General features: G+C 51.7%; 8 protein-coding genes across 8 annotated transcripts; 3 read left to right on the top strand and 5 right to left on the bottom strand.

Annotated features, from left to right (window-relative positions):
• Window positions 1-946: 946 nt before the first annotated feature.
• TrAtP1_000901 (uncharacterized protein) lies at window positions 947-1,366 on the top strand (the record flags this gene model as incomplete). Its single annotated transcript, XM_066110766.1, has 1 exon — window positions 947-1,366. The coding sequence occupies one exon, from the start codon at window positions 947-949 to the stop codon at window positions 1,364-1,366; it is 420 nt and encodes a 139-aa protein (XP_065966839.1).
• A 5,105-nt stretch (window positions 1,367-6,471) lies between these two features.
• TrAtP1_000900 (uncharacterized protein) lies at window positions 6,472-10,721 on the top strand. The gene is made up of 5 exons (XM_014090872.2): window positions 6,472-7,557; window positions 7,740-8,059; window positions 8,166-8,756; window positions 9,030-10,367; window positions 10,430-10,721. Exons 3-5 carry the CDS (start codon window positions 8,166-8,168, stop codon window positions 10,550-10,552), a joined length of 2,052 nt encoding a protein of 683 aa, XP_013946347.2. The 5' UTR covers window positions 6,472-7,557; window positions 7,740-8,059; the 3' UTR covers window positions 10,553-10,721.
• On the top strand, window positions 10,713-14,041 carry TrAtP1_000899 (uncharacterized protein). Its single transcript, XM_014090871.2, has 2 exons — window positions 10,713-13,284; window positions 13,351-14,041. The coding sequence occupies exons 1-2, from the start codon at window positions 12,403-12,405 to the stop codon at window positions 13,753-13,755; spliced, it is 1,287 nt and encodes a 428-aa protein (XP_013946346.2). The 5' UTR covers window positions 10,713-12,402; the 3' UTR covers window positions 13,756-14,041.
• TrAtP1_000898 (uncharacterized protein) lies at window positions 14,042-16,023 on the bottom strand. Its single transcript, XM_014090870.2, has one exon. It carries the CDS (start codon window positions 15,278-15,280, stop codon window positions 14,396-14,398), a length of 885 nt encoding a protein of 294 aa, XP_013946345.2. The 5' UTR covers window positions 15,281-16,023; the 3' UTR covers window positions 14,042-14,395.
• Window positions 16,024-18,358: 2,335 nt separating this feature from the next.
• TrAtP1_000897 (uncharacterized protein) lies at window positions 18,359-21,593 on the bottom strand. The gene is made up of 4 exons (XM_066110765.1): window positions 19,999-21,593; window positions 19,781-19,942; window positions 19,277-19,705; window positions 18,359-19,209 (listed from the first exon to the last, which is right to left on the bottom strand). Exons 1-4 carry the CDS (start codon window positions 21,421-21,423, stop codon window positions 18,631-18,633), a joined length of 2,595 nt encoding a protein of 864 aa, XP_065966838.1. The 5' UTR covers window positions 21,424-21,593; the 3' UTR covers window positions 18,359-18,630.
• Window positions 21,594-22,077: 484 nt separating this feature from the next.
• TrAtP1_000896 (uncharacterized protein) lies at window positions 22,078-23,325 on the bottom strand (the record flags this gene model as incomplete). Its single annotated transcript, XM_066110764.1, has 2 exons — window positions 22,078-22,548; window positions 22,617-23,325. The coding sequence occupies 2 exons, from the start codon at window positions 23,323-23,325 to the stop codon at window positions 22,502-22,504; spliced, it is 756 nt and encodes a 251-aa protein (XP_065966837.1). The 3' UTR covers window positions 22,078-22,501.
• Window positions 23,326-23,496: 171 nt separating this feature from the next.
• On the bottom strand, window positions 23,497-23,875 carry TrAtP1_000895 (uncharacterized protein; the record flags this gene model as incomplete). The annotated part of the gene is made up of 2 exons (XM_014090866.1): window positions 23,497-23,746; window positions 23,811-23,875. 2 exons carry the CDS (start codon window positions 23,873-23,875, stop codon window positions 23,497-23,499), a joined length of 315 nt encoding a protein of 104 aa, XP_013946341.1.
• A 296-nt stretch (window positions 23,876-24,171) lies between these two features.
• Window positions 24,172-26,100, bottom strand: TrAtP1_000894 (uncharacterized protein). Its single transcript, XM_014090865.2, has 2 exons — window positions 25,459-26,100; window positions 24,172-25,386 (listed from the first exon to the last, which is right to left on the bottom strand). The coding sequence occupies exons 1-2, from the start codon at window positions 26,043-26,045 to the stop codon at window positions 24,516-24,518; spliced, it is 1,458 nt and encodes a 485-aa protein (XP_013946340.1). The 5' UTR covers window positions 26,046-26,100; the 3' UTR covers window positions 24,172-24,515.
• Window positions 26,101-26,275: the final 175 nt, after the last annotated feature.

Below are 26,275 nucleotides of genomic sequence, written 5' to 3'. Positions count from 1 at the left end.
TATCAAACATGAAATGAAGCCTTTCCTAATCGTCGCCGTCTGTGCAACCCTCCCGTCTCGCTGGCGTCGACTCGAGTGTGTGTGTGCCCGTTTTCGGCTCTGTGGGAGTCCCCCTTTTCCCTCGTCTCGATCGTGAGCCGATTGTTGAGATTGGAGTGACGGCGCCCCGATGCAACCGCAACTGGCAGCCAATCCGTCGAAGCCATCCGCCCATCCCATCCACGCGGCGCAGACGGTGGCAGCACGCGCTGTGCGGCCGTTGCAGCGTCGAGTCATCCAATGGCCATGGCCTCTGGGGACGAACAGGACATGCTCCGCTCGCGATCCCTGCCCTGCGATACAGCACCCTTGCACACGCCCCCCCCTCTCTGCAGCGACAGGGAATGGCAGCGGCTTTTGCTGGCGGGCTCGTTGTTTTTTTTCTCTCCTGCATCTTCAAGCCCACGTGGCACGATTCCGTGTGGAGAAACAAGTCCACCGGTTCATCTACTCCCTGTTTCTGACAAGCCCCTCGCTTACATGCATACGCTCTTCCCTGCCGCCGCGCTATAGCGCTATGTCCACTGGCAGTGAATGAATACTGTACTGTCTTGAGGAGAGTGAGAGCTTCAAGCTGTCTGTCTGCCTGTTAGCGCCCTCTCCGCAGCCAATGCCGTCGCGGCGGGTGATGTGATGCATGGCACGCCAAACAGGCCAGCAGCGCAATTCAACGCCCTGCGAATTGATAAAAGGCAAAAGGCCGCTACAGAGCCCAGAGCACAGAGCACAGAGACCCCTTGATGCTCGCTCTCGAAGCAAAAACGTGGCGTCAATACTGGTAGCCGAGCGAAAAGAGGCGTCGCCCATTCGTTGCCAGCCACAGCACCGCACAGCACCGCACAGCACAGCGCGCCCTACTGACTGACGTACAAGTCAATGCCAATCCACTTCAGGGTCGCAATTTGTAATGGCAGCCGCGGTACGTACCCCGCAGGGCTGCCCTGGAATTCCAGTCCATCGTCGATTCGGCCTATCAGACGGCCGACTTGTAATGCCGATTGTCAGTTTGCAGATGGAGGCAAAGGCTGCACTGAATCATTCACGCGAGCTTGCAGCTTGGGTCCTTTCTCCAGGTCCCGGTTTTTCTCTTCATTTTTTCTTCTTTCTGGTCCTTTTCGCTTTTACTTTTACCCATTGCCTGGCCAAAGATGATGTGAGACTACCGGTATATGAGCCGAGGAGAAAGGGAGAAAGGAAGCACGAAAAGCCAAAAGGCTTGCCCTCGATAGGGTTTTGCACTAAAGGCGGTCTGTCTGTTTCCAGCAGCCTCTTCGCCAAGGCCTCAACGGGAAGTGGCAGAAGCATTTTTAAGATGCGCTTCACCTAGATCTACCACGTGGGATCCATCGGAATTGCACGCAAACAAGTCTCTTGCGTTTAACGGGGATCTCGGCGCCGTGGAAGCGCCATTGCAGACATTGCAAAGGCCAAGAGCAGAACCGGGGCGCCCGCCGGGCCATTGAGAGCTCCGGCTGCTCACCCCAAGCTTTTGGCCAAGCCGGCGCCGTTCGTCTCCGCATCGACTGACTGCTTGGAGCGCCACTAATTCTCTGCCTTGTATGATCTTTTGTCGTGCGGCTCTCGGGTAGGCACAGTGTGGTGCAGATCCCCCTCGCGAAGCAAGCCTTGCGTTAGCTGCCATATCGCGTACCCTACTGTACCTTGGCAGAAAGAAGGTCGTTGACCATGTTGAACGCCCCAAGCCCAACCTAATCCAAAGTTGCCAGGATGACGGCTTACTGCATATTCAACTAGCCAGCCGCAGACTGCAACTTTGTGTTGCAGCGCCCGTGGAGTGTTTTTTGGCAAGGGAAAACGGAACAAAACACTTTTAAACAGAGCAGGGGGAGCCCTATGGCCTACTTGTAAAGGACGAGCCCAGGTGGCATTCGTCCGAGATGCCGCGTCTCTCTCGGCCGCCAGCGTCAGCGCATCGGCCGCTCAGCAATATGCCCGATCTCCGGACCTGACGGCGACAGGGATTTCGGGGCTGGTCAGAAGTCGAACGCATGACTTCTCCTTCCGGCTACAGAAATCATGCCAGATACCAGTATGCAGGTGCGCATATAGCGTCGTGGTGATGTGATGTTTGGACACCAGATAACGCACACCTTGTGGAGAAACCCGTAAAGACAGCACGCTCTGTTTTGCTGGGGGGGGCGGGAGTTTTGGCAGCATCCGGAGTTTTGGCTTACTTTTTGACAGGCTCGGCATTATAGAGTTGTTGGTCCTCATCTGTTGGGCGCTCTGGCGTTCAGCCTTGCATCCCGCCCTGTGATGACACGGGATGATGGAGCTTCGAGTGGCTATCTATCGAGAGCCGCACATTTACACGTAATGCTGTGATCCAATCACGGCCTAGGGGCGCTTGCCAAAGTATGTATACACATGGCTCGATGTGGCAGCTGTCAACTGCCGCTACATGTCCATGATATCCCGCTTCCCGCCATCTCAACTCTCCGGCCAAGTCTGATTCAATGGCATCCAAAGACAAGGATGCGATGGAGGGTTACGCAGTGGCAATGGAGCGCCCGCTCGGATGCTTCTCGCGCAGTCGACATGGCATTTGGACAACCGTGCCAACTACGCCATGTGGCAAACCAGGGCTTGGTTTTTTCTCGCGAGCCTTGTGCCTATTGACGCACCTCTTATTAGACGGCACACACCAAGTAAGTATACAAGTATGTAGGTATACAGATGAGGTAAACCCCGACACCGTCACATCGCGCACCATGCCAAACGGCCAAGCAGCATGTCCATAGGGCCACTAGCACGTCAATGGACAAGCTGCAGCTTCCAAACCCCGCTGGAAAGGACAAACGGCAAGAATTGATCCCATTGCATCCGAGTTATTTGCCTCCGACCCTGTTTGATATTGGTGTAGTTGATGGACTCATGACACCAGACGAAAAAAGGCCGTTGGATATGGCTACCCTACATGATGCGAAATATGCCGGGAGAAATCCGAGGACAACCTTCTTGTTTCCCGTGAAGATAACTGCCCTACACACGTGTCCATACCTGTGCCAAGATACAAGTAGGTATGCAACCGTGGTAGCGTACTCATATAGACTAGATACGTACTGCCGAGGGAGGGCAAATTGAAGGAGAGAACACCACCGCCCCGAGACATGCATAACCATCCATTCCAATGCATATGCCCATGGCTTGGTCGGAAAGAATCTCGGGTCGAATTAACACCCGCCTCTGCTACGGGCTGCTTTTACCAAGGGCTGCCATTTAAAGCAATAGTCAATTCTTGGCGTGCCTTAACGCCATGGCCATGTCGCATTTTCAACACTGAATACGAGCTCGGAGCCGCAAGAGAAGAGATGGAACTTTTTGACTCTGCTTTGTCTTTAATTTCAAAAAGACGCCCGCCAATGAGACTGGTAGGGCGCTGAACTGTAACATGCCATTTCCCAATTTTTTTTTCCTTCTCAAGGGGCAGACAAATCACAGAAAAAGAGAGTTTGCAAGGCCAAGATGTGGCACGTAGAGGCGTTAAACCGGTCCACGTGTGCGACTCTGTGAACGCGTTCTTACAACGTGCACTTTTTCTTTGCGTAATTGTGAATATGCCAGATACGGCACCAGAGAGGCAGGTACATGTATTGGCACTCAAACTCTATACACATGTCGGTATTTGTTGGCGCAAATAAGATACAAAACGAGCATACGGAGTAAGCACCCGCGACAAGATGAGCGGCCTTGACAAGATCTCGCCTTGGCAGATCGGCCTTCGCTCTGCTACCCTCAAAAAGATATACATGGCACCACATGCCGATCCAGCTTAAGGCTTAGCTTAGCGCAAACGTGGCCTGGCCCATAGCTGCGTCAAGCGCTCAGCGTCAATACGACCTAAAAGCCAAGCCGCAATATAAGCTCACCTCGGCATTTACAGCGCGCCGTTTACGTCGACTCGAAGCTTGATACCCTCCTGAAACAGCCCGGCATGCAGCAGCAGCAGCGCAGGATTACAAGGTCAGCCCCCAGCGGTGATGCAAAGAGATTACCGCTAGGTCTTAGCATACGTTCTGCATGATTTTTTTCCTGTTTTAATTCTTTTTAGGTTCTTTACCCTGGGACTGTGAAGGACGCAAATGCAGATTCAGCTCAATCTTTGTCACACCGCTACATGCAATAATCATCACCATGGCCATGACAATCCGTCAATCCTTCATCTTAGTGTAAGAGCAGTTGGTGCCGCGGAGAAAATGGGCAATTTGTTTGCTCGCAGAATGTATTGGGCCATGTATAAGCCGTCCTAGGGTTCCTCCTCTTGATTAAATACTTTTTTTATAAAAATATACCTGTAGCTCTCCTAGGGGAAAATCAATAAAAAGCACGGCCCTCGACAGCTGGAATACGATCAAATTGCTGATGACGCATGGTCCGTGTTGTCCTCTCCTGATCTCAGCTCTTCTCTCGTGTACTGTTCCCTCCTGTGTCAAAACCACCCCCCCTGGGTCTACCTGGTTTCAATCACAAAACTGCCGCCAGCTCCGAAATTCCCTAAATAGCTCTCCCTGATCAGCCTTTTCCATGAAATTTTAGGGTTCGACTCCGATAGGATCATCTTTTCCAAAGAAATTAAGCTTGACGCCGCTCTCGGCCATCGCCTTCGCCGCCGCCACTTGCAGGCTGTGCTTTGTTCACCATTTTGCTTTTGCTTTTACCGTCTTATGCGTCTTGGTCCTTCCAAATTACGGCTGAGAACGAATTGCTGAGAGGCTTGCTTTTTTTTTTTCCTTTTCTAATTTTACGTGACCTACCTTTTACACTTTCACACCTTTTTATTCTGATTTGTCTATTCTCGGTGGATTGCCCGTCAACAGATTGTTACAGCCGGAGCGAAGGATGAACTATTAGTGCATTGTGCTACAGTGCTCTTGGCAATACAAAGTACCTAACCTACCTGTGGCATCCAGCTCTTCTCAAATTGATCCTACAGCTTGGCCATTTTCAGAGCTGTTGAAAGGGCAAGGCACCGCAACTAAGACCCGAAGGAGACATACCCCGGATTCTTCGCCGCTCTTGGCCAAGTCACGAGTAAGAAAGGGCCAAATGTGAGCAGTGTGATTTTCTCTTACATACGCCTCTTATCACACTATCATACTTTGTATCTCCATCCCAGCACCAGCAGACAAACCCCCCTCCCCCCCCCCAACAGCGCAAAGTTGCGTCCGCTCCAAGATGGGCCCCTGTCTTGTTTCGGGGGCGATTTCCACTGAGCTTCTAGAAGGCGTTTACGGGTGGCCAAAGCTCATTGGCTCGTCACAGGGAGGCCCCGCCGCAGCCAAAAATGACAAGGGCCAGTTCCCCAGTGACCACATGACTGTGAAACCCAGAAAAGCGCTGCGTACTATGCAAACTAGCCTGATGCTAACGAACGTTACCCAGTTGACTAAAGAGAGCGCGAAAGAAGCAACAGCCCGTCTAGCGTTGGCAGAGACGCTGTCGTGCACTTGCCGGCCACGTTTTTGTCGGTAATTCGGAGAAAAGTCACGACGTGCGCTGTGACGATTTGCATTTCCCACCCCTTCGGCCGGTGCTCTTGCGTCACTTGTCCTTGCTCCCCTCCCTATTGTGTCTCTTACTTGGCGAACTCCGAAGCCCGTGAATTGAAACAAGCGGATGGGAGGGCAGGTCAACCATTCGTCCGGGTAATATCAGCAGGTTTAGAGGCAAGAGAAAAGGGCACGAAAAAAACCGGTCATAGCGAATCTGCTTCATCACGGCGTCACCGAGTTGCACCGCTTCTTCAGCTAAGAGAGGAGCCGCACCACAGGGAAGGACGAAAAGAAAGACAAAGATCCCGGCCCCTTCAGCTAACTAGCGGTAGTAGCCCTAGGTTCGTATGCTTTCAATTCCTCTTTTGTGTCTTGTGTCATTGATTGGACCACTCGCCTTGCTATTTTGAGATGCACTACGCTCGAAACGCAGCGCATTGCTGAAATACCGATATCTCAAACAGACTTGTTCTGTGGATGGGCCTCTGGTGGAAACCACTAGCTGGCAGCTTCTTGAATTTTTTTTCCCTTCTTTGCTCCATTGGCGGTGAAGTCGTCGCCATTTTTTTTCTTCTTCCTCGGGTCGAAACACTTCATCACATTGTCGCATCTGCAACTACCCTGGACGGCGTGCATGAATTACTAGCAGCACGCCACATCCTCGATAGTTGAATACGGAACCCGAGCAAAGCAAGATCGGTCATGCCTTTGTAAAGCACGAAACTTGGCTCTGATGACGACTGAGGCTCCCAGGCGGACCATGACAGGATTTTCTGGCTGGTGGTGGCGGCAAAAGCCATGAGGAGAGCCCTGTGCTAGTAGCCCAGTAGGGAGCCTGGCACGGCGCCGGGCCTGTTCTGAACGCAGCCCATCCCTGGAGCCACGCGCCGATCTGGGTCAAACTTCACACGAGGGCGGCTGGCATGATAACAAGTGCGACAGGCGTTGCTGCTCCGACTCAAAAGTCGACGTGCACGCCAGCCAGCGTCAGCTGCCCCACAAAGGGCGCTGGGCCAGTTCGCTCTTCTCGTGGGCCTAGAGGACAGTAGCTCTATGCCTAAGCAGCCGGCGCATCTGGTAGCCCTGGAGAAGACGCAGGCGGCCCGCGCGTTGAGGAGCAACACCAGCCAGGGGCGCGCGACAGCTGCTGTAATTTATTACCAGTCAACACAGGCACGGCATGCATGCGATATCAGTCCTAGCAGCATTGTGTATGTACTCGCCATGGTGGCAGACACGGACGTTGTGCGAGCCAGCAGCCTTGGAAGTTTCCATGGTACCGCTGTAGCGTTAGTACCAGCTAGCAGCGGTAGTTCTGACTGCTGGTGACGCATAACGCACAAGCACCACAGCCAGTAACTCGTATGCGCGGGAACAAGCTCACCTCACCTTTGTCTCTGACTCACGAGGCTGCTGATGGCTCTCCGGTGCCTGTAGACTGTGCTGTTTTTACGGTCCATGTTACCACCGTTGCAACAGCTACTCGTGCTGCTCTGCTGTGCTCTGGCAAGCATGCGCGAGGCCCCAAGTGGACACTTCAATTCTCAACGCGCACAAGCAGCAGCACAAGCAGTGCTACGAGACACTCCCCCATGTTGAACCATCGTGTGCCGCAACCACGTTTTTACGGCAAGCCACATTCTTGTATCCTTGCACAGCGTTGACGAGGACGAGGACGAGGGCAATGCAGCAACCGGGGCGCTTGTGTGGCCACGGCAGAGTTTCAAGAGCCCGGATTAGCGCATACATGGCCATGACTTTGGGTTTCCGTTGCCGAATCAATGACACTGACTTTGTCCATGCATCATCCCATCAATCCCACATCCCGCCTCTGCCAGTAAGAAAACCAAAACAATCGGTGAAGAAGCCCAGCAACAACGCAGTCGTCGTTGCGAATGCTACGAGACACGCTGTATGCCGCTGCATTGACCTGAGCGTCCCCGGACCTGTGCAGCTTCAGAAAGCCAGCGGCTCAGCGGCGGCCGAAGCCAGAAACCAGCCACGGGTCAGTCGGTTCTGCTATTATTGCTGTATGATGGTGTCTGATTTTCTAAATCGTTCGTCTCTCGCCTTGCCTCGCCTTGCCTCGCCTTGCCTCATCTCGCCTGCACCTTTGTCCCACCTGTCGTGCTTCTTCTCCTTAAAAGTTTGAGGACAGAAATAATTAAAGCATTGAATCCGTTGAAGAGAGACCACGGAGCGGTCAAAACGCAAAACGAGCATTGCCTCCCGCCATCCTGAGATGTCAGCCCATTTCTTCAGCGCCTCGTCTCGTTGTCTCTCGCTCTCCTGAGACCGCAGTCGTGCCTCTGCACGGGCTCGCTCGGACAACGAGCGAGATCAATTCAATGCCTGCCAGGGTCTACAAGCATTGACTGCGGCGCACACAGTACACGCACCCCTGTAGCCACCCCTCCTGCGGGGCGCTCTACAGGACCCCTGCCCGCTGTCCGCACCCACTCCTCCACCCCAGCGCCACTAAAGGGCTTGAAGTTCAGGCTTCTTGCGTACACGCCCCCCCAAAGCCCTCCCCCCCCAGAAGCTCAAATTGTCCCTCTTTTATTTGACCTCCCAGCTCACTAAAACCTTCCATGTTCTAATTCTTTTTCTCAGATGGCCGTCTTGTCGCAACCTCTCAACACCATCGTCGAGCCTCTGCCTCATCCGCCGGGACAGCAATCCGACCGAACAAAGTCTCTCACGGCCGCCTCGCAATCTGCAGAGCGTCACCTCGACGGCTCCAAATCTCCACCACCAGTCTCACATTCTCGCCGCCACGCCAGCTCCGTCTCCATCACAGGCTCAGCGCCACGCCACCAGCGCACCCCGAGCATCCTCTCACGCGCAGTCGCGGCTCTGGATAGAACCCAGAGCGTCATCGCCAGCATCTCGGAGCCCGTCATCCGCAACCGCCAGTCCAACCCAACGCTCGCCCGTCTCTCGCTCAACGCAGGCTCGCACCAGCAGCTGAGGGACGAGCCCGCCAGCCCCGACAGGCCAGCTGCCTTTAGCAACCCCTCGACCCAGTCTCTGCTGTCAAACCCCGGAGGAGACAGCCAGTCTGCTGCAACCTCGTTTTCATCCGCTCAGCACTCTCCCAGCCAGCCCCCGAACGGGCTGAATTCTGACTCGCATTCTCCCAAGATGCACCAGACATCCTCGCGCTTGCTGCGCATGACCGATGATGAACGGCCTTTTACTAGAGTATGTAGCTCTCCATCACTGGATGATTCTAATCCTCTTCCATCATTATCTCTGTTCTTTCATTTGTTTTTCTTTTATCTTGTTTTCTTTTTCATTTTTTTTTCTCTTTTCCTCATCTACTTTTCCCCCGTTCTGTCTTTTCCCCGCTCGTTCCTCTGGAGCGGGCGCTCATATGCAGGCCGATATATGCACCTGCATCGATCTCCTCTACAATGCTATTGGTCTCTCCTTCGCTTTATCTAAGCAACAACAATGTCTGACATGGAAAAATAGGATTTCAAGGATCTCTTCTCTACACTGATCGTCAGCCTTCTGCCACTTGGTTCTCACAGAGTGCGGTTGACAAAGGTGGACTACACTTTCCTCTCTGAAGATGCTATTAACAACCTGGGGTCTCTGAAATTCTCCCAGTCTAACCGCATGCCTGACCCCAAGGACCCCTCAAGGATCGTCACGACGACAACCACCACCACCTTCTCCATGGCCAAGGACATGGCTCGAACAATCTGCCAAAGATTTGTCGATGCCCGCTTCATTGAGTCTGCGGATGGAAAGCTACAGCCCATCTACAACATGAAGGGCTCCGTCTGGCAGCTGACCGCAAAGGGCGTTGCAATTCTGGATCGATTTTGCGGTAGAAACGGAATCCAACAGAAGCAAGTCTCTGAGCTCGTCAACCTCCACTGCTGCTCCCTCGTCATTCTGGAGCGAGAGCAGCACAGCGACAAGATCCTCAGCGATCGGGGCACTGTCGAGGTCATTTTCCGCCGATTCGTCGGCTCCGAAACCCGGAATGTCAAGGCCAACTTGGCTATTGCGGATTCGGACTCGTTGCACGATTACGAAGATGGTCTCACCGGTGTTAAGATGGCTGCTGAGCGTCGGGTGAACGGAAAGGTATACAAAGATACCTTCACCGGCAAGGCTTGTTCGGATTGGTTGGTGGACTGCTGCACCATTGTGGACCGACGGGAGGCCATCGAGATCGCATCCCTCTTCGTCGAGTTTGAGTTGATAGATACTGTGGTGCAGGACAGATCCTTTATGCTCGGGAACCCTGGATGTCATCTGTTCCAGCCCACAAAGTATTCTGTCTACCAAATCTCGCAGCGAGGAAAGGATGTGATCAATGGCACTAGCTCCCGTGGCCGCCCATCCGAGAGCGAGGCTGGAACCGGCTCACAGCGCAACGGTGTCGTCCGCGACTCCAACACCCAGCGCCTCGAGAAGATTCTCAACGACCCCGCCCTCCGCCTTCTCTTCCGCGAGAACTTGAGAGAGATGCACTGCGAGGAGAACCTGTCCTTTTACAAGGATGTCAACGACTTCGTGCAGGGCTGTAAGACGGCTATCCGACAAGCCGAGTCCACACCCTCATCGCAGGCGATGGACATCATCAAAGAGACCATGGCTCAGGCCTACGGCATCTACAACGCCTTTTTGGCTCCAGGCTCACCCTGCGAGCTCAACATTGATCACCAGCTGCGCAACAACCTGGCCACGAGAATGACCAAGGCTGTTGGTCAAGAGACCGGCATGGTGGAGACGCTGCAGGAGGTCACTTCTCTGTTTGAGAATGCTCAAAACGCCGTCTTCAAGCTGATGGCTAGTGTAAGCTCTTACCACCTGTCATATCATGTGCCATCATAATGAATACTAACAATACTTTGCAGGACTCCGTGCCCAAGTTTCTACGCAACGCCAAGTACGAGCAACAGCTGCAGAACTTCAACATCGACGGCGTCCCTGCACGAGGCGGCGTCGAGCGGAGCCTGAGTCGCTCCAACCGACAGTAATGGCCACCATCTAGGTACATGCTAACGAACTTGGACGATGGATGACAGGCGTGCATCACCCCACGCACAGCCTCTCACGAATGCGACGACTCACCGGCACATGACACCAATTTTTACTCGATTTTTTCTTTCCCCTTTCCGCATATGTTTTTTTTTTTTTCCCTTTTCCCTTTAATATTTTGCTTTGTCAAAGGGCGGCACGACTTGATACCTACTAGATTTCTGCTCTCATATCTGCATCGAACCGGTGTTCATAGTGTCATTTGCCACTTGTTTTTTTTTCTTGTTTTGTTTGTTTTTTCTGTTTCCACGACGCTCGCGTTGCATTTTGTTTTCTTGACACGATTCACCGTCTGGATGGATTCTAATGGTTACTACGACCGGTTGAGAATGTCTTTCTATTTGTATTTTGATTTGGACAAAAGAAAAAAAAGAACGAGAGAGTGGAAGGCGTTCAAGGGAAACCTGGTATAGAAGAGAGGTCACATGGCAACGAACACGGCACAAACATGGCGGCTTGTTTTATGCACGCATTTTTTATTATGTTGCAATTTGACAACTTATGCATTGCTCATAGAAAGGAGGGAGTGGAGGAAGGGGGCATTTGGCCGGAATCGATGGCTATGGCCGCGAATCAACGAAGTGGGCTACTGATCTGCGCGTCGATCCAAACGCGCCACATATCTATCACCCAAGCATGGAAGAGACTGTATGCCTGCGGGCTTTCTGCGGTGGATGGGAAAAACCGAGACACTGCAACGGCGAAGGGCATCGAACAGATGTGGACGATTCTGGGAGTCAGCCGGCACAGATGTATGTTTGAGTACTTTTGTATGTATGTTTACGGTCTTATGAGACCTGCGATGAATGAGAATCGAAGGCGGAATATGCCTGAGTCAAATCAAATCAAACGATTAAAAAAAAAAAAAAGGAGTAAATCCAACAAAGCAAAGAATTCAAAAGTGCACTAGTCGAATTTCCGGAAAATGATGCCATCGTGAGAATTGTTTTTCTTTTCCGTTTTTTTCTTTTGCAAAAAGTGCCAAGGGAATGGAGGGAAAATGCGTGTTTGCGGTCGTGAAGCACTGGCCATTGGCATGAAGAGCAATTTGCTTTCGGCGCGCAGCTGGAATGCATGAACTGGTGGTTTTTGCAGAAATTCTTGAGGGGGGCTGGACAGGAACGAAGACGACCCGAAGACGAACTATTCTTTCCTTTGCCGACACGAAATAGGAAAAAAGGGAGAAGCGTATAGTCTGCCTGAGAGGGGTCTAAAAATGGCAATGGTATGTTTTACCCGTTGAGTCTTCCATCTGCCGCTTACAGTATGCTGCTGCTCTCATCCCTTTTTGTCTTGGATGATATCTGTTCCTGGATTCTTTTGTCTGTCTGCCTTTTCTACATGTCTCACAGGTTTTGTGCCGTAGACGGCTTTGCTAGCAGAATGATCATTCTTTTCTCAGTGGTTGCTTCTGTGTTTGGGCTTGTTGGAGAGGAGGAGAAGGAAGAAGACGTTCCTTGTGTGGGGTTTGTTATGTTTCTGATGCGCAGCATTCGAGGCGTTTGCGGCCTTGTTGGGTGAATGGTCTGATCCAGATGCTTGCATCTTGGCCTCCTCGATTCCATCTATATAAGGCATCGATCTGTCCGTCCAAGATGAGCTTTCTTCTTTCCTCAGCACTCACACAGCAATTCAGCTTCTACCTCACATTCGCTTTCAGCTCTTCCTTCGTTTTTTTCTTTCTGCTTATTGAGAGTTTTCTCTCCAACATTCGTTTCTACCCACACAAAACACATTCGCTCTTCTCTTAAAAACACACAAGAAAAACACACACCCCAATCAAATCAAAATGCGTACCTCGGTCGCCGCAGCCTTCGTCTCCATCGTGAGCTTCGCCGCCGCCGGCAGCGTCTACGCCGCCCCGGAGCAGAACAACGCCCCGGCCTACGGCCAGCCCACCAACGCCGCTTATTCCGTCGACAGCGGCAACAAGGACTGGCAGCAGAACAAGGACGAGGGCGACAACAAGAAGGACAGCAACGGCTGGGAAAAGGCCCCCGCTGCGCCGGCGTACTCTGCTCCTTCTTACTCGGCCCCTACCAACCAGGGCTGGGAGAGCCAGAACAAGACTGAGGACAACCACGGCGATAACAAGAACAACAACAACAACAACAACGGCTGGGAGCACAAGGACGACCAGCACAAGGACGACCAGCACAAGGACGACCAGCACAAGGACGACCAGCACAAGGACGACCAGCACAAGGACGAGGGCGACAAGAAGAACGACTGGGAGCACAAGACGTCCACGTCCAACGAGTGGGACCACAAAGACGCCAAGACGTACGAGTGGGAGCACAAGGACTCCAAGACGTACGAGTGGGAGCACAAGGACTCCAAGACGTACGAGTGGGAGCACAAGACCGAATCCAAGACCTGGGAGCACAAGGAAGAGCCCAAGACCTGGGAGCACAAGGAAGAGTCCAAGACTTGGGAGCACAAGACCGAGCCCAAGACTGAGTACAAGACCGAGACCAAGACCTGGGAGCACAAGGAGGAGCCCAAGACCGAGTACAAGACGTACGAGAGGGCCACCACCACCACAAAGATTGTCTCCCAGTACACCACGTACTGCCCGGAGCCTACCATCGTGACTGTCAACGAGAAGCAGTACACCGTCACAAAGGCCACCACCCTGACCATCACCGACTGCCCCTGCACCATTGTCGAGGTAAGCCACAACATCCCTTCTCCAACCGTTTATATATCTGTATATACTGACTCTTGCACCACGCAGCCTTGCCCTACCGAGACGGCCAAGCCCTCTCCCCCCTCACAGCGAGCCCGTCTACACCAAGAGCGAGCCTGTCTACACCAAGAGCGAGCCCGTCTACACCAAGAGCGAGCCCGTCTACCCTCCCCACGGCGAGACCAAGGCTCCTATTCCTCCTCACAGCGAGCCAGCCTACCCTCCCCACAGCGAGCCCGTTTATCCTTCTCACGGCGAGACCGAGGGCCCTGCTGCTCCCACCGGCTACCCCAAGCCCCCTCCCGTCATTGTCAGCGGCGCTTCCAGCTCCTTTGTCCACGTTGGTGCCGCCGTCTTTGGCGCTCTCATCGTCGGTGTCCTCGCTCTATAGGAGGCCATCATGTGCTAGGATTGACACAACAGCTCCTGTTAGGAAAGGCTGGTTGGCGATGAGCATGCATACATTTGTGGAAAGGAAGTTCTTATTTACCTGTGTGGGCCCTTTTAGCTGGTGAGATTTGGGGGGGGTTTTGGGGTGTTCGTTCTTCTGGGGATAGATCTTCTTTTTTCTAATTTTTTCTATACTTTCGAGCTGCTTCATATCACGGTGTGGTACTTGGAGTGCCATTTTTTAATTTCAGCATAGAAGGGCATCAAAGTGGGAGCTGTTTGTCCGTGTGAAGACTTTTTCCTTAATCATTGGTTTTTTGACATTTAATCGAATTGATTTTTGCTAAATCTTGCTTCTTATTTCTAAAGTCTTGATATAATTCTCGCTAGTGATGTCTGCTCCTTTAAACCATTCCCTCCCCCTCACAGAGACTTTAGACGATTTCTCATTCGTTTCTGTTGAGGGGACCAGTCTCTTTTCCTACCAACGCCACGCATATAATCCATCGAAATGTGCAATTCAAACATTAACCAAAACCACAGCCCGCATCGCTTTCCAATCGCATTGAGATGCATCATGTTATCCAGCACATGAAATGAAAGAAACTATGACCCAGATATTATAATAAACTTGAAAAAAAAAGAGGAATAAAGAGATTGATATGCCGGGATATAAATCCCATGGGTATCATCACTCCAACTTCTACGCGTACTTTGTCGCCATTGTACGGGGTCCTATCCGGTCCTCTACGTATCCGTAGTGCGGTCCTCTATCTAGCCCTCCGGTCTCATACTGATAGACGTCTGCCTGGTAGGGCTCTGCCTGGTATGCCTCCGCCTGGTAAGGCTCTGTCTGATAAGGCCCTGCTTGGTAGGTATCTGTCTGGTAGGTCCCCCCTGCCTGGTAGGTATTTGTCGTCAGGGATGCCGGGGCCGGCCGTGATGGTGGTGTTTGCCATGAGACTGGCCGCGCGGGTAGTGGTTTTGTCAGCAGCTTATTCTGAATCCTCAGCGGTGGCAAAGCTTGCTGCTGTCGCTCCTGCGTATGTGACGCCTGCAGTTGGGAATTGGAGCCGGTAGCCTTCAAGGCTATGGCGTCGATTAGCACGCCGTGAGCCTTCTTAATCGTCTTCTTGATGAAGCCTGCCATGACCATGTTGCATGTTATAATGACATCCTCCCGAATGTACAGCCCCGTCCGCGGCGCCCCCAAGCCAAGCTCCATCGGCTCCGGCTCTTCCCCGGGCTCAGATCCAGCAACAGACCACTTCTCACGGAGATCGACGCCCATGGGCGCATGGCAGTGAGTCTGCAGACCCGTTGGCAGGTCGTGAAAAGCCGCAGTATATGACACTGCGCCCGTAACAAGGCCGCCGGGAAGGTAGGAGATTTTGTCGGTGATGGAGTACCATGTGCAGACGTGCTCTTCCGGCAGAGCGTGAGGAGGAGGTGGAATGATGTGGCGATCTTGGACCAAGGGATTCAGATCGATCATGTCGCGGTGGTTGTGGAGGAAGTCAATGGCGGTTTGTCGGGAGATGCCCGGAGGCAGGGGAGTGATGGAGGTGAAGACTGTTCGTTTCGACATGTTGGCTCGGCTTTGAGGGTGTCTGTATGGCTCCTCTTCCGCCTTCTCTTTTATTCTCAGACTCTTCTTCTCGTATAACCCTTTGGCGACTGGTGTTTATGCAGAAATGTTTCTTCTCGCAAAACAAAAAAAGCAGGAAAAGAAAAGGCTGTGCCAAGTGGGTTTCAAGTTGGCGTTGCCACTATATAGACTGTGCGGCTGATACAGCGGTCTTATGTCTGATATCACGAGCCTAAGGCGCGGGGCGTTTGTGTGGTGGAGGGGGGGAGGCCTAGGCGCCGTTTCAGAGATGAAGCAAGGGATTCCGCTAAACAGGCAAAGAGCGACGGCAAAGGGATTCTTCAGGCAGCCTGAAAGACTAGGAACGGGGAATAAGGACAAGAGTCGTCCAAAAGGAAGAAAGACAGGGAAGAGTAAATAAAGGTCGATTGGCGCTTTGCTGTGTAATATGTCATATGGCTTGTAATGCGGCCAGTTATAGCAGCAGCGCTAGCCTATAACCGCGAGCCCGTAAGCCTGGAACAGCCGCCGGAGATTGGTTTGAAACTGCCACGGAGAAAGAGATGAAGGCCCCGTTTTGACGGATTTGGAGCAGCGCCTTCGCCTTTGTGCTGACAGGTGTCAGCCCCCGAGCCTGGTTGGCCTGGGCGGGTAACAATTACAAGGGAGCCAACAAGCGCGCAGTGCAGGTCTGGCGTGCGTGCGTATTGGCGCAGTGCGTATTGGCGCAGTGCGTATTGGCGTAGCGTGTGTATTCGGGTTCTTAATTGACAGCTTGTTGGTCGCAACGGCGCTTTGACGCCTGGCACGAGAGCAGAGAAGTGGAGGAGACGAGAGCGACTGACACGGGCTGGTTCGAGAAGAAGAGGCCCTGTACGCTGTTGGCGTGCGGCTGCAGTGTTGCGTGTAATCGTTGGCGCCTGGTCGCTGTTCGGCGGGAAGATGGCCTGGGATTGTATCGAGGCAGTCGAGCACGTCGGAAGTACGAGGTGCTGCGGTTATGTCACAAATCACCGAATCCCACGCAGACGGGGTCCAGGATGAGACGTTGCGGCTGTTTCTGCTTGTGACGAAGCGAGGCGGTTGGTGGAGAAGCCGGACGAGAGACGCTGCATGTGGGATGTGGGGATGCACGTGAATGGAGCTGCGCTACGTACCTCTGTGTCTTGTGCTTCACACGAATTGTTTGTACTGCACTGATAGCATTCCGGGTTAATAATGAGCATGACTGCACGTTTATCCAGGCAAATCAGCATGAATAGACATTCCGCAGCCAGGGCACCTGTTCCCCTGCTGGGCATCTCCAACGCTCAAATGCCTCTTCTCGTCCGTCCATTTCTTGAAACAGGCTAACGCTCCTTAGTCAGCGACCAGGCTACGCAGCCGACCTTACTCAATCGCAGTTTATTCTTAGAATTCGTGGCTGTTTTTATTCTTGTCCTTGCCTGCCAATCGAGGCTGTGCTTCTTCTCTCCATGCGCCACACGCTGGCTTACCCGATTTCACGTGCTAACCTCACATGTACATCCAACTCATCTCCAGTCCACAAGGCTGAGCTAACAAGCTTCTCTTTTCCCCGGCTCTTGTAAGAAAAAAACTTCCGCTGATGCGATCAACTTCCGCCTATCACCCCATTTCGAAACGGGCTGCAGGTTGCTTTATCTTATCTCTACATCCATCAAGGGTCCAGGAAGCTGTCGACGTATGTAGTATTACCGAATCTGCGGGTGCTGCGGGTGCTGCGGTGCAGGCTCGTGAAAGCAAGGCCTCGGATTTGTCAACATCACTCTTCTCTTCGCAAAAGCCCGAAAGATGTCGTTGTGTGAACACTAGCTTGGCCGAGCGTTTGCCGTTCTGGGCGACACATTCTTCTAATAGTGGGTGCTGGCTGTATACGAAATGCCTCTTTTGGAAGTTTATAGATTGCGTTGCACCGAATTGTCGGGTGGAAGTATCCGACAAGATGCGGCTAGTCCGATGAGATACATACATGACTGTGTTTCTTTTTTTTCTACTCTAATGATACAATTTACGCTTCTGACAGGGACGTGAAATGTGAATATCTCCAAGGTAATTCGATTTGGCCATACTAGTATCTGATGTATAGGCATCCAGCATAGGTAACGGTATCATTCATTGCCCGCGTTCAGAAACTCGGCTTTCAAGTTCATCCCAACGGCCTGATAACTGACTCTTACGCACTCTCCTGCTATCAATGCTCTCAACGAAATTCAAGAAAAAAAAAATGACAAATGTAGAAAAATACTGAATCTGGAAATCCTCTAATACATATATATCGCCTTTTTTGCAAAATCCCCATTAATAAAGCATTTAGCTCCGGCTGTCGGCCAAGAGGCTCTCGATATCCGATCCCTAAACCCAAAGGGAACCGAACCACAGAAAAAAGAACATCATTTAGCCCGACGGCGCATCATCAAAGCCGCCTCGCTCCAACTCGATAAAAAAAACCTCCTATTGTTTGCTCCACAGCTTTTTCGACAAAATATACATTTTATATAGGGAAATTTCCATTCCATCTCGTATACTAGCGAATTAAAACCCACAGCCTTTTTCTTATCTCGCCCCCACTCGGCCTTCCCTTTGTGCTCGAGTAGAACGCGGTGCAGCGGCGTTAATACAACCTTAAATTCCTTCTTTTGACCAACTTTGTCATCCCTGAAGCCGGGTAATGGGCACATTAGTTTGTCCGACTGACAAGCCCGTGCGGTGAAAAATGCGTACAGGAAAAAAAAAAAAAAAAAGAAAATCGGCCCGCCATCTTATTGACCAAAATCGAATTTGGTGGGTTGTGATCCGCTGTATACTGTAATCATTGCAGCAGAGATGCGCAAACGACGGGACATCTTTCTGCGTTTTGCTTGACGGTTCGGTATATAGTGACAGGGGCAGAGGGGAGGGTCCCCGGTCTTGAACGTACCTTGACAATTACTCGGCCGAGAGACGCCATGTTGCTCCGGTTATGCCCTGTCATCATGAGTTTGAGATGTGTTGCGTGTAAGTGTGGCAGTACCTGCTACCAGTGGTAATCATTCTAGTCATAACCATAGCAATAAGGTGGTAATTAATATGCCTAGTTGTAATAATCGTAGAATTAACGTGTCCAGTAGCAGCACTACCTGCCTTTGCGTGTTTCCTCAGTATGGGACGGCCCGTTCCATTCCAACCTTTTCCCCCACAGTCTATGATATATGAGTGCCGTGATATTTCATTCGTACATGCGTATGCCTTTTTTTCTCAATAGGACAAGAAAAGGAGAATCCCCTCATAACAGTGCTCAAGTCGCAAAACAAGCAAGAAAATCGCAAGAAAAAAAGGTGGAAAACATGAAATCATATCTCCTTACACCATTTCGCTAAAACCGTGCTCAGCTTCGTGGCAGCTGGGATTTCCTCCAGAGCCACGTCCACCCTCCACATCTTTGCTTCCAGCCCTCCATGCCCTTGACTCCTGCTGCCAGCGCCCACGCCAGCCGGAACCAACAGACCGAGGGTAACAAGCCTCTCCCACGCCACAGCCGCCACGCCGCGACTCCAGACTCTCGCATTGCCGCCTTGAGCAAGCATGCCCGCCGTAGCCGATTGAACGCGTTGTCGTCCCGCAAGAGCGCTATACTCATCGTACGCCATGGCAAAGTTGACTGTGTCCGTGTCGGCGACAATATCAAGCCGTGCCGCCGCAATCAATAGCCCGAGGTCGAGATCTGACAGCGTTGATAGCAAATGCAGTCGGGAATCCGGTGCTGTTAGAGACGTCAAATTTGACCCGACGGCCGGTATCTCAAGATTTGGGTTGCCCGCTGTGACCCATGAAAGCGGCAATATCCACTCATTATAGAATGCCGACGGTGACTTAGTCGTGTAGTAGTGATACTGCAGCAGGTCCTGAAATGCCCGCTGCTTGTAAAGATCCTATACGCCGAGCTGTTGTTAGAATACCGGGGGTTGTCGATTGTGGAGAAGGAGAAAAAACACTAACCTCAATCTTGTGATCCCAATACGCCTGGAACTCGGGAAACCCATCAATACTCCGGTCCAGGCCCTCTTCCTCCGGCTCAGCATCTCCGAGCATCAGCCCCTGTCGGCAAACTTGCCAGAAAGCCGCTAGGTTCTTGGGAAGCGACAAGTAAATATATCGATGGCTGAATCGGCTCTTAACTCTCTTCTCTAGCATCTCTACCACGTCAAGGCGGGCCGTGCAGCCCAGAACTGCAATAGGCGCCTTTCGAGACTGTGCAATGTCAAACAAATTATACAAAAGCGTCTGTCGAGGATGCGTCGCAAATAGGTCGAATTCGTCAATGATGAAAATGACAGACTGCGAGGTGAACCCTTCGTCTTGTCCAAGAATCTCAGAAGGATGCGACAGCAGTGCTAATAACGATGCCATGGTATCTGCATAATTTGACTACACAGAGAGAACAGTTGTTAGCGAAACGTAGAAGCCGTGATCCAAAGAACCTATCCAAGAGTTCATGCTCACCCGACTCAGCAAGTCGTCATCGACCTGCATTTCCTTTCCAAGCTGCCGCCAGATTTCCTTCAGTGCTAATTTATCATCTGTGTGAATGAACCCGTTCAGCCTAACAACATGAAAATCTTGTCGATGCTCTCGTGACAGGTCGTTGATAATGTTATTGATCATCTGAATAACTGTCAGTAAGAATGGCATACTTCAGTATACGGGTATCATATGCATACCGTTGTTTTGCCACACCCTCTGGGCCCAATAAGGAGCATAGAGTTTCCCTCGCCCGCCACAACAGTTTGCTCGACAAGCTGATGCGCCTTCTCATACTGATCCTGCTGGCCAAACATTCGAATCGTCCTGCGGCCGTTGCATCGATCCAGGAGGACCCTCTGCAGGGCACGCAGATGATGGTCTAGATTAGGAATATCCGGTACTTCGATGGCAGGAGTAGGCGTAACAGTTGTATCGGCAGCTGCGTCAGGGGCCTCTTCCTCAGTGGGTTTCTTGGCTATGCCCAGCGCGTCTTCTTGTGCACACGAATTGCATAGCCAATCGCCGTCAGGAATATCCCGCACACCATAGCACATTTGATGAACTGCAAAGTCGCAGTTGTCGCATAGAATAATCTCGTTGGGCGCCTGTGACTCAGGCCGAGAGCATACACCACAGACAATCTCATCTGTAGCAACAACAGGCTGGGCATTTTTAGGTTTTCGGCCAGGCTTCTTTTTTACAACCGGCTCTTTTGGTAAATCTTCAAAGAATATTTCAGTAGTAGCTTCGTCATCGCCGCCTTTATTGAAAGAAACATTTTTCTGTGGCCGAGGCCCTCTGTTCTTAGATGGCGATAGTATACTCTTCGGCGTGGTTCCAGTACTAGTCGATTCAGCCAGCCGTTCGTTCAGGTTGAGGCTTCGGCTCTTCAGAGGGCTCATGGAAGGGTATTCGTTTGTCGAAAGTTCGTCCGCAGTGTTATTAATGATACCATTGGAAAGAGGTATAAAATCGAGGCGCCTGATCGAGCGCACCGTTGAAGGCGATTCGTGAGGCACGGCAACGGCCTGCGGCCTCTCTTCTTCCACGGTGACATCAACATTTTCCTCGTCTTCTTCTTTTCCGAAACTGCTTCTTGCTCCACCTCTGCCTCGGCCTCCTCTACCGCCTCTGCTGCCTCTTCCCCTTCCCCTTCCCCTTCCCCTGCCTCTGCCTCTGCCTCTACTTGGGCTAGGTCCTGGGTCTGTTGCCGAGCTGTTATCTGGCTCAGTCACCACTTTGCGCCTGCCTCCTCTCCCCTTTTTCGGTGATGATGCCCGGTCCCCCTCTCCTGTATCCCATTTTGATCCCAGTAGAGCTGCTAGCTTGATTGCTGGTCGAGCCTTGTTCGGTGACGTCGCAGACAGCGGTTGTGATGGCGGTTTTGGCAGGGAGACACCCTTCTCGACGCCTTCGTTCTGGGTCTCTGAAGCCTTTTTACTGCCGTACCCAAAGACGCTCGATATCGCCGAGGTGAAGGAGCTCAGGGCTCCCTGCGCCGGGGGCACATCTGCATTCTCCTCATCGACCTTGCGCCTCTTGAAAGCGCTTGTTGGCGCTATGGCTATTTCATCTTCGTCGAGGCTTCGCTTGCGACTGCTAGGAGACGTATCGAGATCCATTGTTCGGCCTGCGGCGGCAAAGAGCGCTTAAAAACGCTTCAGAACTATACAGCTCTCACGGCTATACGTTTATAAATCAGGCAAATCCGAACATTGCGTTATTTGACTGCTCCCGACCTCGAAAAGCTTGAAACATTGACCGGCCTCCTCGCAGCGATTTGAGAATGGAGGTTGGTTAACCTAGACTTGTTAATTAATTCGAACACGCGTGGCGCGTTTTCCCGCTGGCGCGTTAATTTAGCGCCGCTGTGCCGGTTTGGTACGTTCCTCGCCCAGTGCCCAATCAGGCAATTGTCGTTCCCTTGGAAACGACGGTCTGCTTTTCTTCACTCGTAATTGTCGAGATAAAATCGCTATTGTGTATGCGTAGTTGAATTAAAATATAGAATTAGTAAATATTGAGATTGGGATCTTATCTGAATTATGGCGAATCCAAGCGGAGACCGTATGAGGTATAACCCTGGGTCAACTTTACGTTCTGAGCGGCAGGATGATACTAGGAAACGTAGACCTTGGAAAGACAGCTATTGCGCTTGGAAAGATGCTTTCAAGTATCAAAAATAGCTAATTGAATCATAAACCTGCTAAGGTGTGAATTACTACTTTCATCCCGCTCATCTTATCTCGAGAATAGACCCAGCCCTCCTCCGGCCATGATATACACACACGCCTGCGCCGCCGCTTTTGTGACGTTTATTGGCCGGGCACATTGGACTCCTAGGCAAATGTTCCGGGACATCGAATTCAAATCTACCGGTAGAGCCACTGTTGGCGTCGAGGAGGTCGCGGCGACATCCGCGCTGAGGTATCTGCTCCCACCACTCACGAGGTTGAGGTGCCATGCTACTACTACTATGAACACCGTAGCGTTTCGTAGAGCGTACTGACGCCGGCGCTGTTTTTGTGTTGGCCTCGCCATCTGGCATAGGGGGCGTCAAAGATGTGAAGAAAGCGCGTGGCTTGCCATCTGCCGTATCTTCGTCCATTGGTGGTGTGCTCACCCGAACGGCCTCCTATGAAAAATGAGCTGATGACAAGTCTGGGATAACGTTGAGAAGGGGGAAAAAAAAAACTAGGGTTAGCTTACTCCTCCGGGAAATGGGCTGGTTGATAAATTGTAAGTACCTGATAGTTTGCCAATTAGTCTCTAGAAATGACACTCATTGATATAAAGGAAGACAATGTTTACGTACTTGTATAACTTAAGCCATGGTTTGCAGGAGTCGCAGGTGGCGTCTTGCCCTTGAGCACCGATCGTATGGAGCTGGAAACGCTGGTTAATGACTCGGCAGATTCCTTTCGATGCCACGGTGCTCTGCCAAAAAGCTTGCGGCCAATCCTGGATGTGTGAAGCTCATCTTTGAACCACGTTCCTGACCTGCTGATGTTTTGAGCAGCGAGAAATTTCTTGGTGCCTTCAACCGTTGCTCGCGTCTGGCGATCTTCGTCAAAAGTCAGATTGATGCAAGAAGACTTTGTTGAATATTCAATATCTGGACGAATACCAATGGCTGTGGGCTGATGGATATACGAGTCATCATGGTGCTTTTGCTTGATCTTAGACTCGATTTCTTTTTTAGCCCTCATATACAAGAGTCTGGGTGAAAGTAGTGGCGTTGTCGGAGGTCCTGTTTTTGGAAATGATTGGGCAAGGCTCTCAGGCGAAGGAATTTCGGGAACATTGACCAAGCGATGGCTCTTTGAGCTAGGCGAGACCACGATGCTTTCACTTGACTGTTGGGATCTTGGCAGCGTCATCGCAACAGCGGCTGGAGAAACGGGCTCAGTGGGGTGTTGCAGTGAGAAGACATGATCAGACTCGGACAAGTACGGCGTCCATACTTGCTGAATGGCTGGAAGATCGTGTCTGGGTTTTTCATATCTCGATCGCGGGCCAGACATGGAGTTGAGCCGGGATGCATACAGCCCGTTATGCAGCGCATCCGTCTCACTTGCAGATTTGGTTGATCGCGAGCGCCATTTCTAAAAGCGAGCGTTGGAGCTGGCATTACTCTTGCGAGAAGCGTTTGCTGCCAGTTGTCTCTCCGCCCAATAGCCCTCCGGAAACCAGACCTACTCGTATCCCTCGCGAGGCGGCCGTGGCGGATCGACTCCAAATTTCAGGTTGGGAGCAGACAAGGAATCAGACCTCTGTCTGCCAACTCCTGAGCCTGTTGGGGAAGTTGAGTTTGTAAATGCGCCGTCTTGCATAGCCCTCTCCCAAGGCGTAGATCGAGGAGGCTCGTGGGTGATGTTGGAGGGTGTCGCAAACGTGAGGAATAGGAACGGCGGACCAGGTTGAGGGACTGGGAGATTGAAATAGCTGCAGAACATGATTAGCAATCTGATTTAGTTGCCATGGTAATATCTGTGAGGCTGGAGCGCACTTGACATCCTGACTGGCCGATGTACGGCGCGCTGAAGAGCTCTTTGCATGTCTGACTTCGGACATGTTCGATGCCTATTGCGACAAGATTGGCGACCAACTCCATATATGCAAAAAGACGAAATCAATTACAAAAATAAACTTATGAAACAAGAAGAAAAAATGCTTCTAGGGTCGAATACAAGCCTAGACGAGTGAAGTGGATGATGAAATAATTGGTTGTAAAAGAAGTAGAAGAGCTGAAGAGAAAGGAAGGGGGAATATCGAGTAACTCTTTTTAGGGAAAATCTGTTGTATTAGGATTAATGAATCGCTTAACGAATGTTAGTAGGAATGATAATGTGGATGGGAAACGATGTGCAGAGAACTTTGGTCATTTCCATCATGTGTATACTAAAAAATCAAAGAAGACTGGTGGAAGGCGCATACTCCAGTTGTTGCCACCGAGAAATGAGTGTTTGTCAAGACAAAAGATTGATACCCGCAGTATCTTATCGCTGAGAGATGATGTATTGCTAGGATATAACTTTTTATTTCATTCAACATGGTGTAAAAATTCTTGGATTATCGCACTAGACACGTCTCGTGAGACTCAATCCGGCTGTCCTCATAGCTCAAATATCCATTATAATAGCTTCCCTGATCCAATTACGCCGAAACTCCATGCATGTTCCCATCAAACGCTGTCGTCTGCTTTTTGTAGCGTTCATGCATCCATCTCCATTGTGTCATCGCCGTCCAAAGCCATGCCTTGAGGCTCCAGAGGCACTCCGCGACCTCGTCCAGCCAGCAGTTCTCGTCGGACTTCAGGGCCAATGGCAGAGTGACCGTGCGTCAGCAGCAGATCGAGAAGTGCCTCGCGCTGGTCCTCCGTGATATCGCCCTTGTACCTCTGCGCAAAGGCCAGTAAGCTCTGGTGCCAAATAACGGGCAGCTTGGCCTTGTAATCTGATCCGCTCATGACAACCGTCATGCTGTCACCGGCTCTGGCGGAAGCAGGGTCCTCGGCACGGAATCTCAAGAAATGGAAGACCACAGCGTCGATGGCTTGGTAAGGAAGGGCATACTTCTTCTCCAGCAGAGTCTTGATGAAGATGTTGGTCGCGCCACCGCCTTCGCTACCCTGAGAGGCCTCCTGCGCAGCAATATCGCAAAGACCCTTGATGGCTGCGGCAGAGTGCAGCACCGGGATGGAGACTCGCGCCAGAACAGCGGAAATGATGTGTGCCTCTCGAAGAGTGCAGGTGCCGCTGCCAATCAAAGGAAACAGGAAGCCCTTGAAGAAAGCGGCGGGCTTGTAGAGGCCCTTCTTGAGAGAGTTGAATAAGTGGACATTGAGCTTCTTCGTGTCGTAGATGTCCTCGCGCACCCTCTCCAGAATAACCATCTCGAGGAATCGCTGGACAACACCAGGCTTGGCAGAGACGAATATTCTGGTCGCTTGGTAGCAGGCGTTGGGAGTCCAATTCTCGGGCTTGGTGATGTCGATAATATCCTCCCAGTGAGGGATGGTTGGAAGAATCTTGAAAGGCTTGGGAAGCGGTCCGGACTTGTAACGAGAGAGGATTTCGCCGATCCTGATGTTTTTGTTAGCGCCCGATTCACAATTGCCCGACGGAAGTGTTTCGAGGAATGGTGGCAATACTTACTTGGTGTATACCTCTACAACCTTGGGAGGAAGTTCATAGTCGTCGTCGGGCGCGCGAACATGGCCTCCGCCAGCCTTGGCCGCTTCATGGGCAGCAATCTTCTCCAAGATGAGGTCGGCCAAGTTGACCGAGTCCCCTTGAGGCTCTCCAGAGCCCTTGAGATCCCAGCCATGTTTCAACAGGTCGTCCTCCTCTTCGCCTCCCATGAATTTTCTGTATGTATCAAGGTCTTCAGGATCAACCTCGACATCCTCGAGCTCGACATCATCCTCCCCCCAGGCCTCCTCGTCATCATACGTCTTATGCTCTTCCTCTTCCTCGCCGAATCTTGAATCATAGCCAAAATTGTCCACTGTGGGCCTCGCTGTCGGTCGCTCAGCATTTTCCTCTTCCATCAGCTCGCGACCTATCCGCAGAATGTTCTTCGAGGCCTTGGAGTCCACGAAATTATCCTCGGATTCTCCAGCCTCCTTGGACTTTCTCTTGGTAGGCTTGTTGCGCAGAATGCCGGTCGCCAGAACATCATCTTCCAAAGGGTTGTGGCGCCGCCCAGGGCGCGAGGCGGTAGGAGTCGTTGCTTTGGGCATATTGAACTGTTTGGTGTTGTACCTGAGATTGGGTCTTTTGGAGTGCGAATTCTTGCGCCGGGTCCGACGACTCTTACTTGGTGGGCAGAAAATCAAAAATTTGTGTCTTATCGATCTGCCACCCCTCTCGTCGAATAGGGATTAGCGTGCTACGCCAAAGTGGTATACTTGCGCCTCACCGCCTTTGGACCCTGGGCAGCTGGAGTGGTGAGATATCATTCTTGGAAGCA

The sequence above is a fragment of the Trichoderma atroviride genome, chromosome 1 (genome assembly GCF_020647795.1).
Source record: "Trichoderma atroviride chromosome 1, complete sequence".
NCBI lineage: Eukaryota > Fungi > Ascomycota > Sordariomycetes > Hypocreales > Hypocreaceae > Trichoderma > Trichoderma atroviride.
Note: the sequence above shows the minus strand (reverse complement) of the source record. Positions and strands in the feature narration are given on the sequence as shown.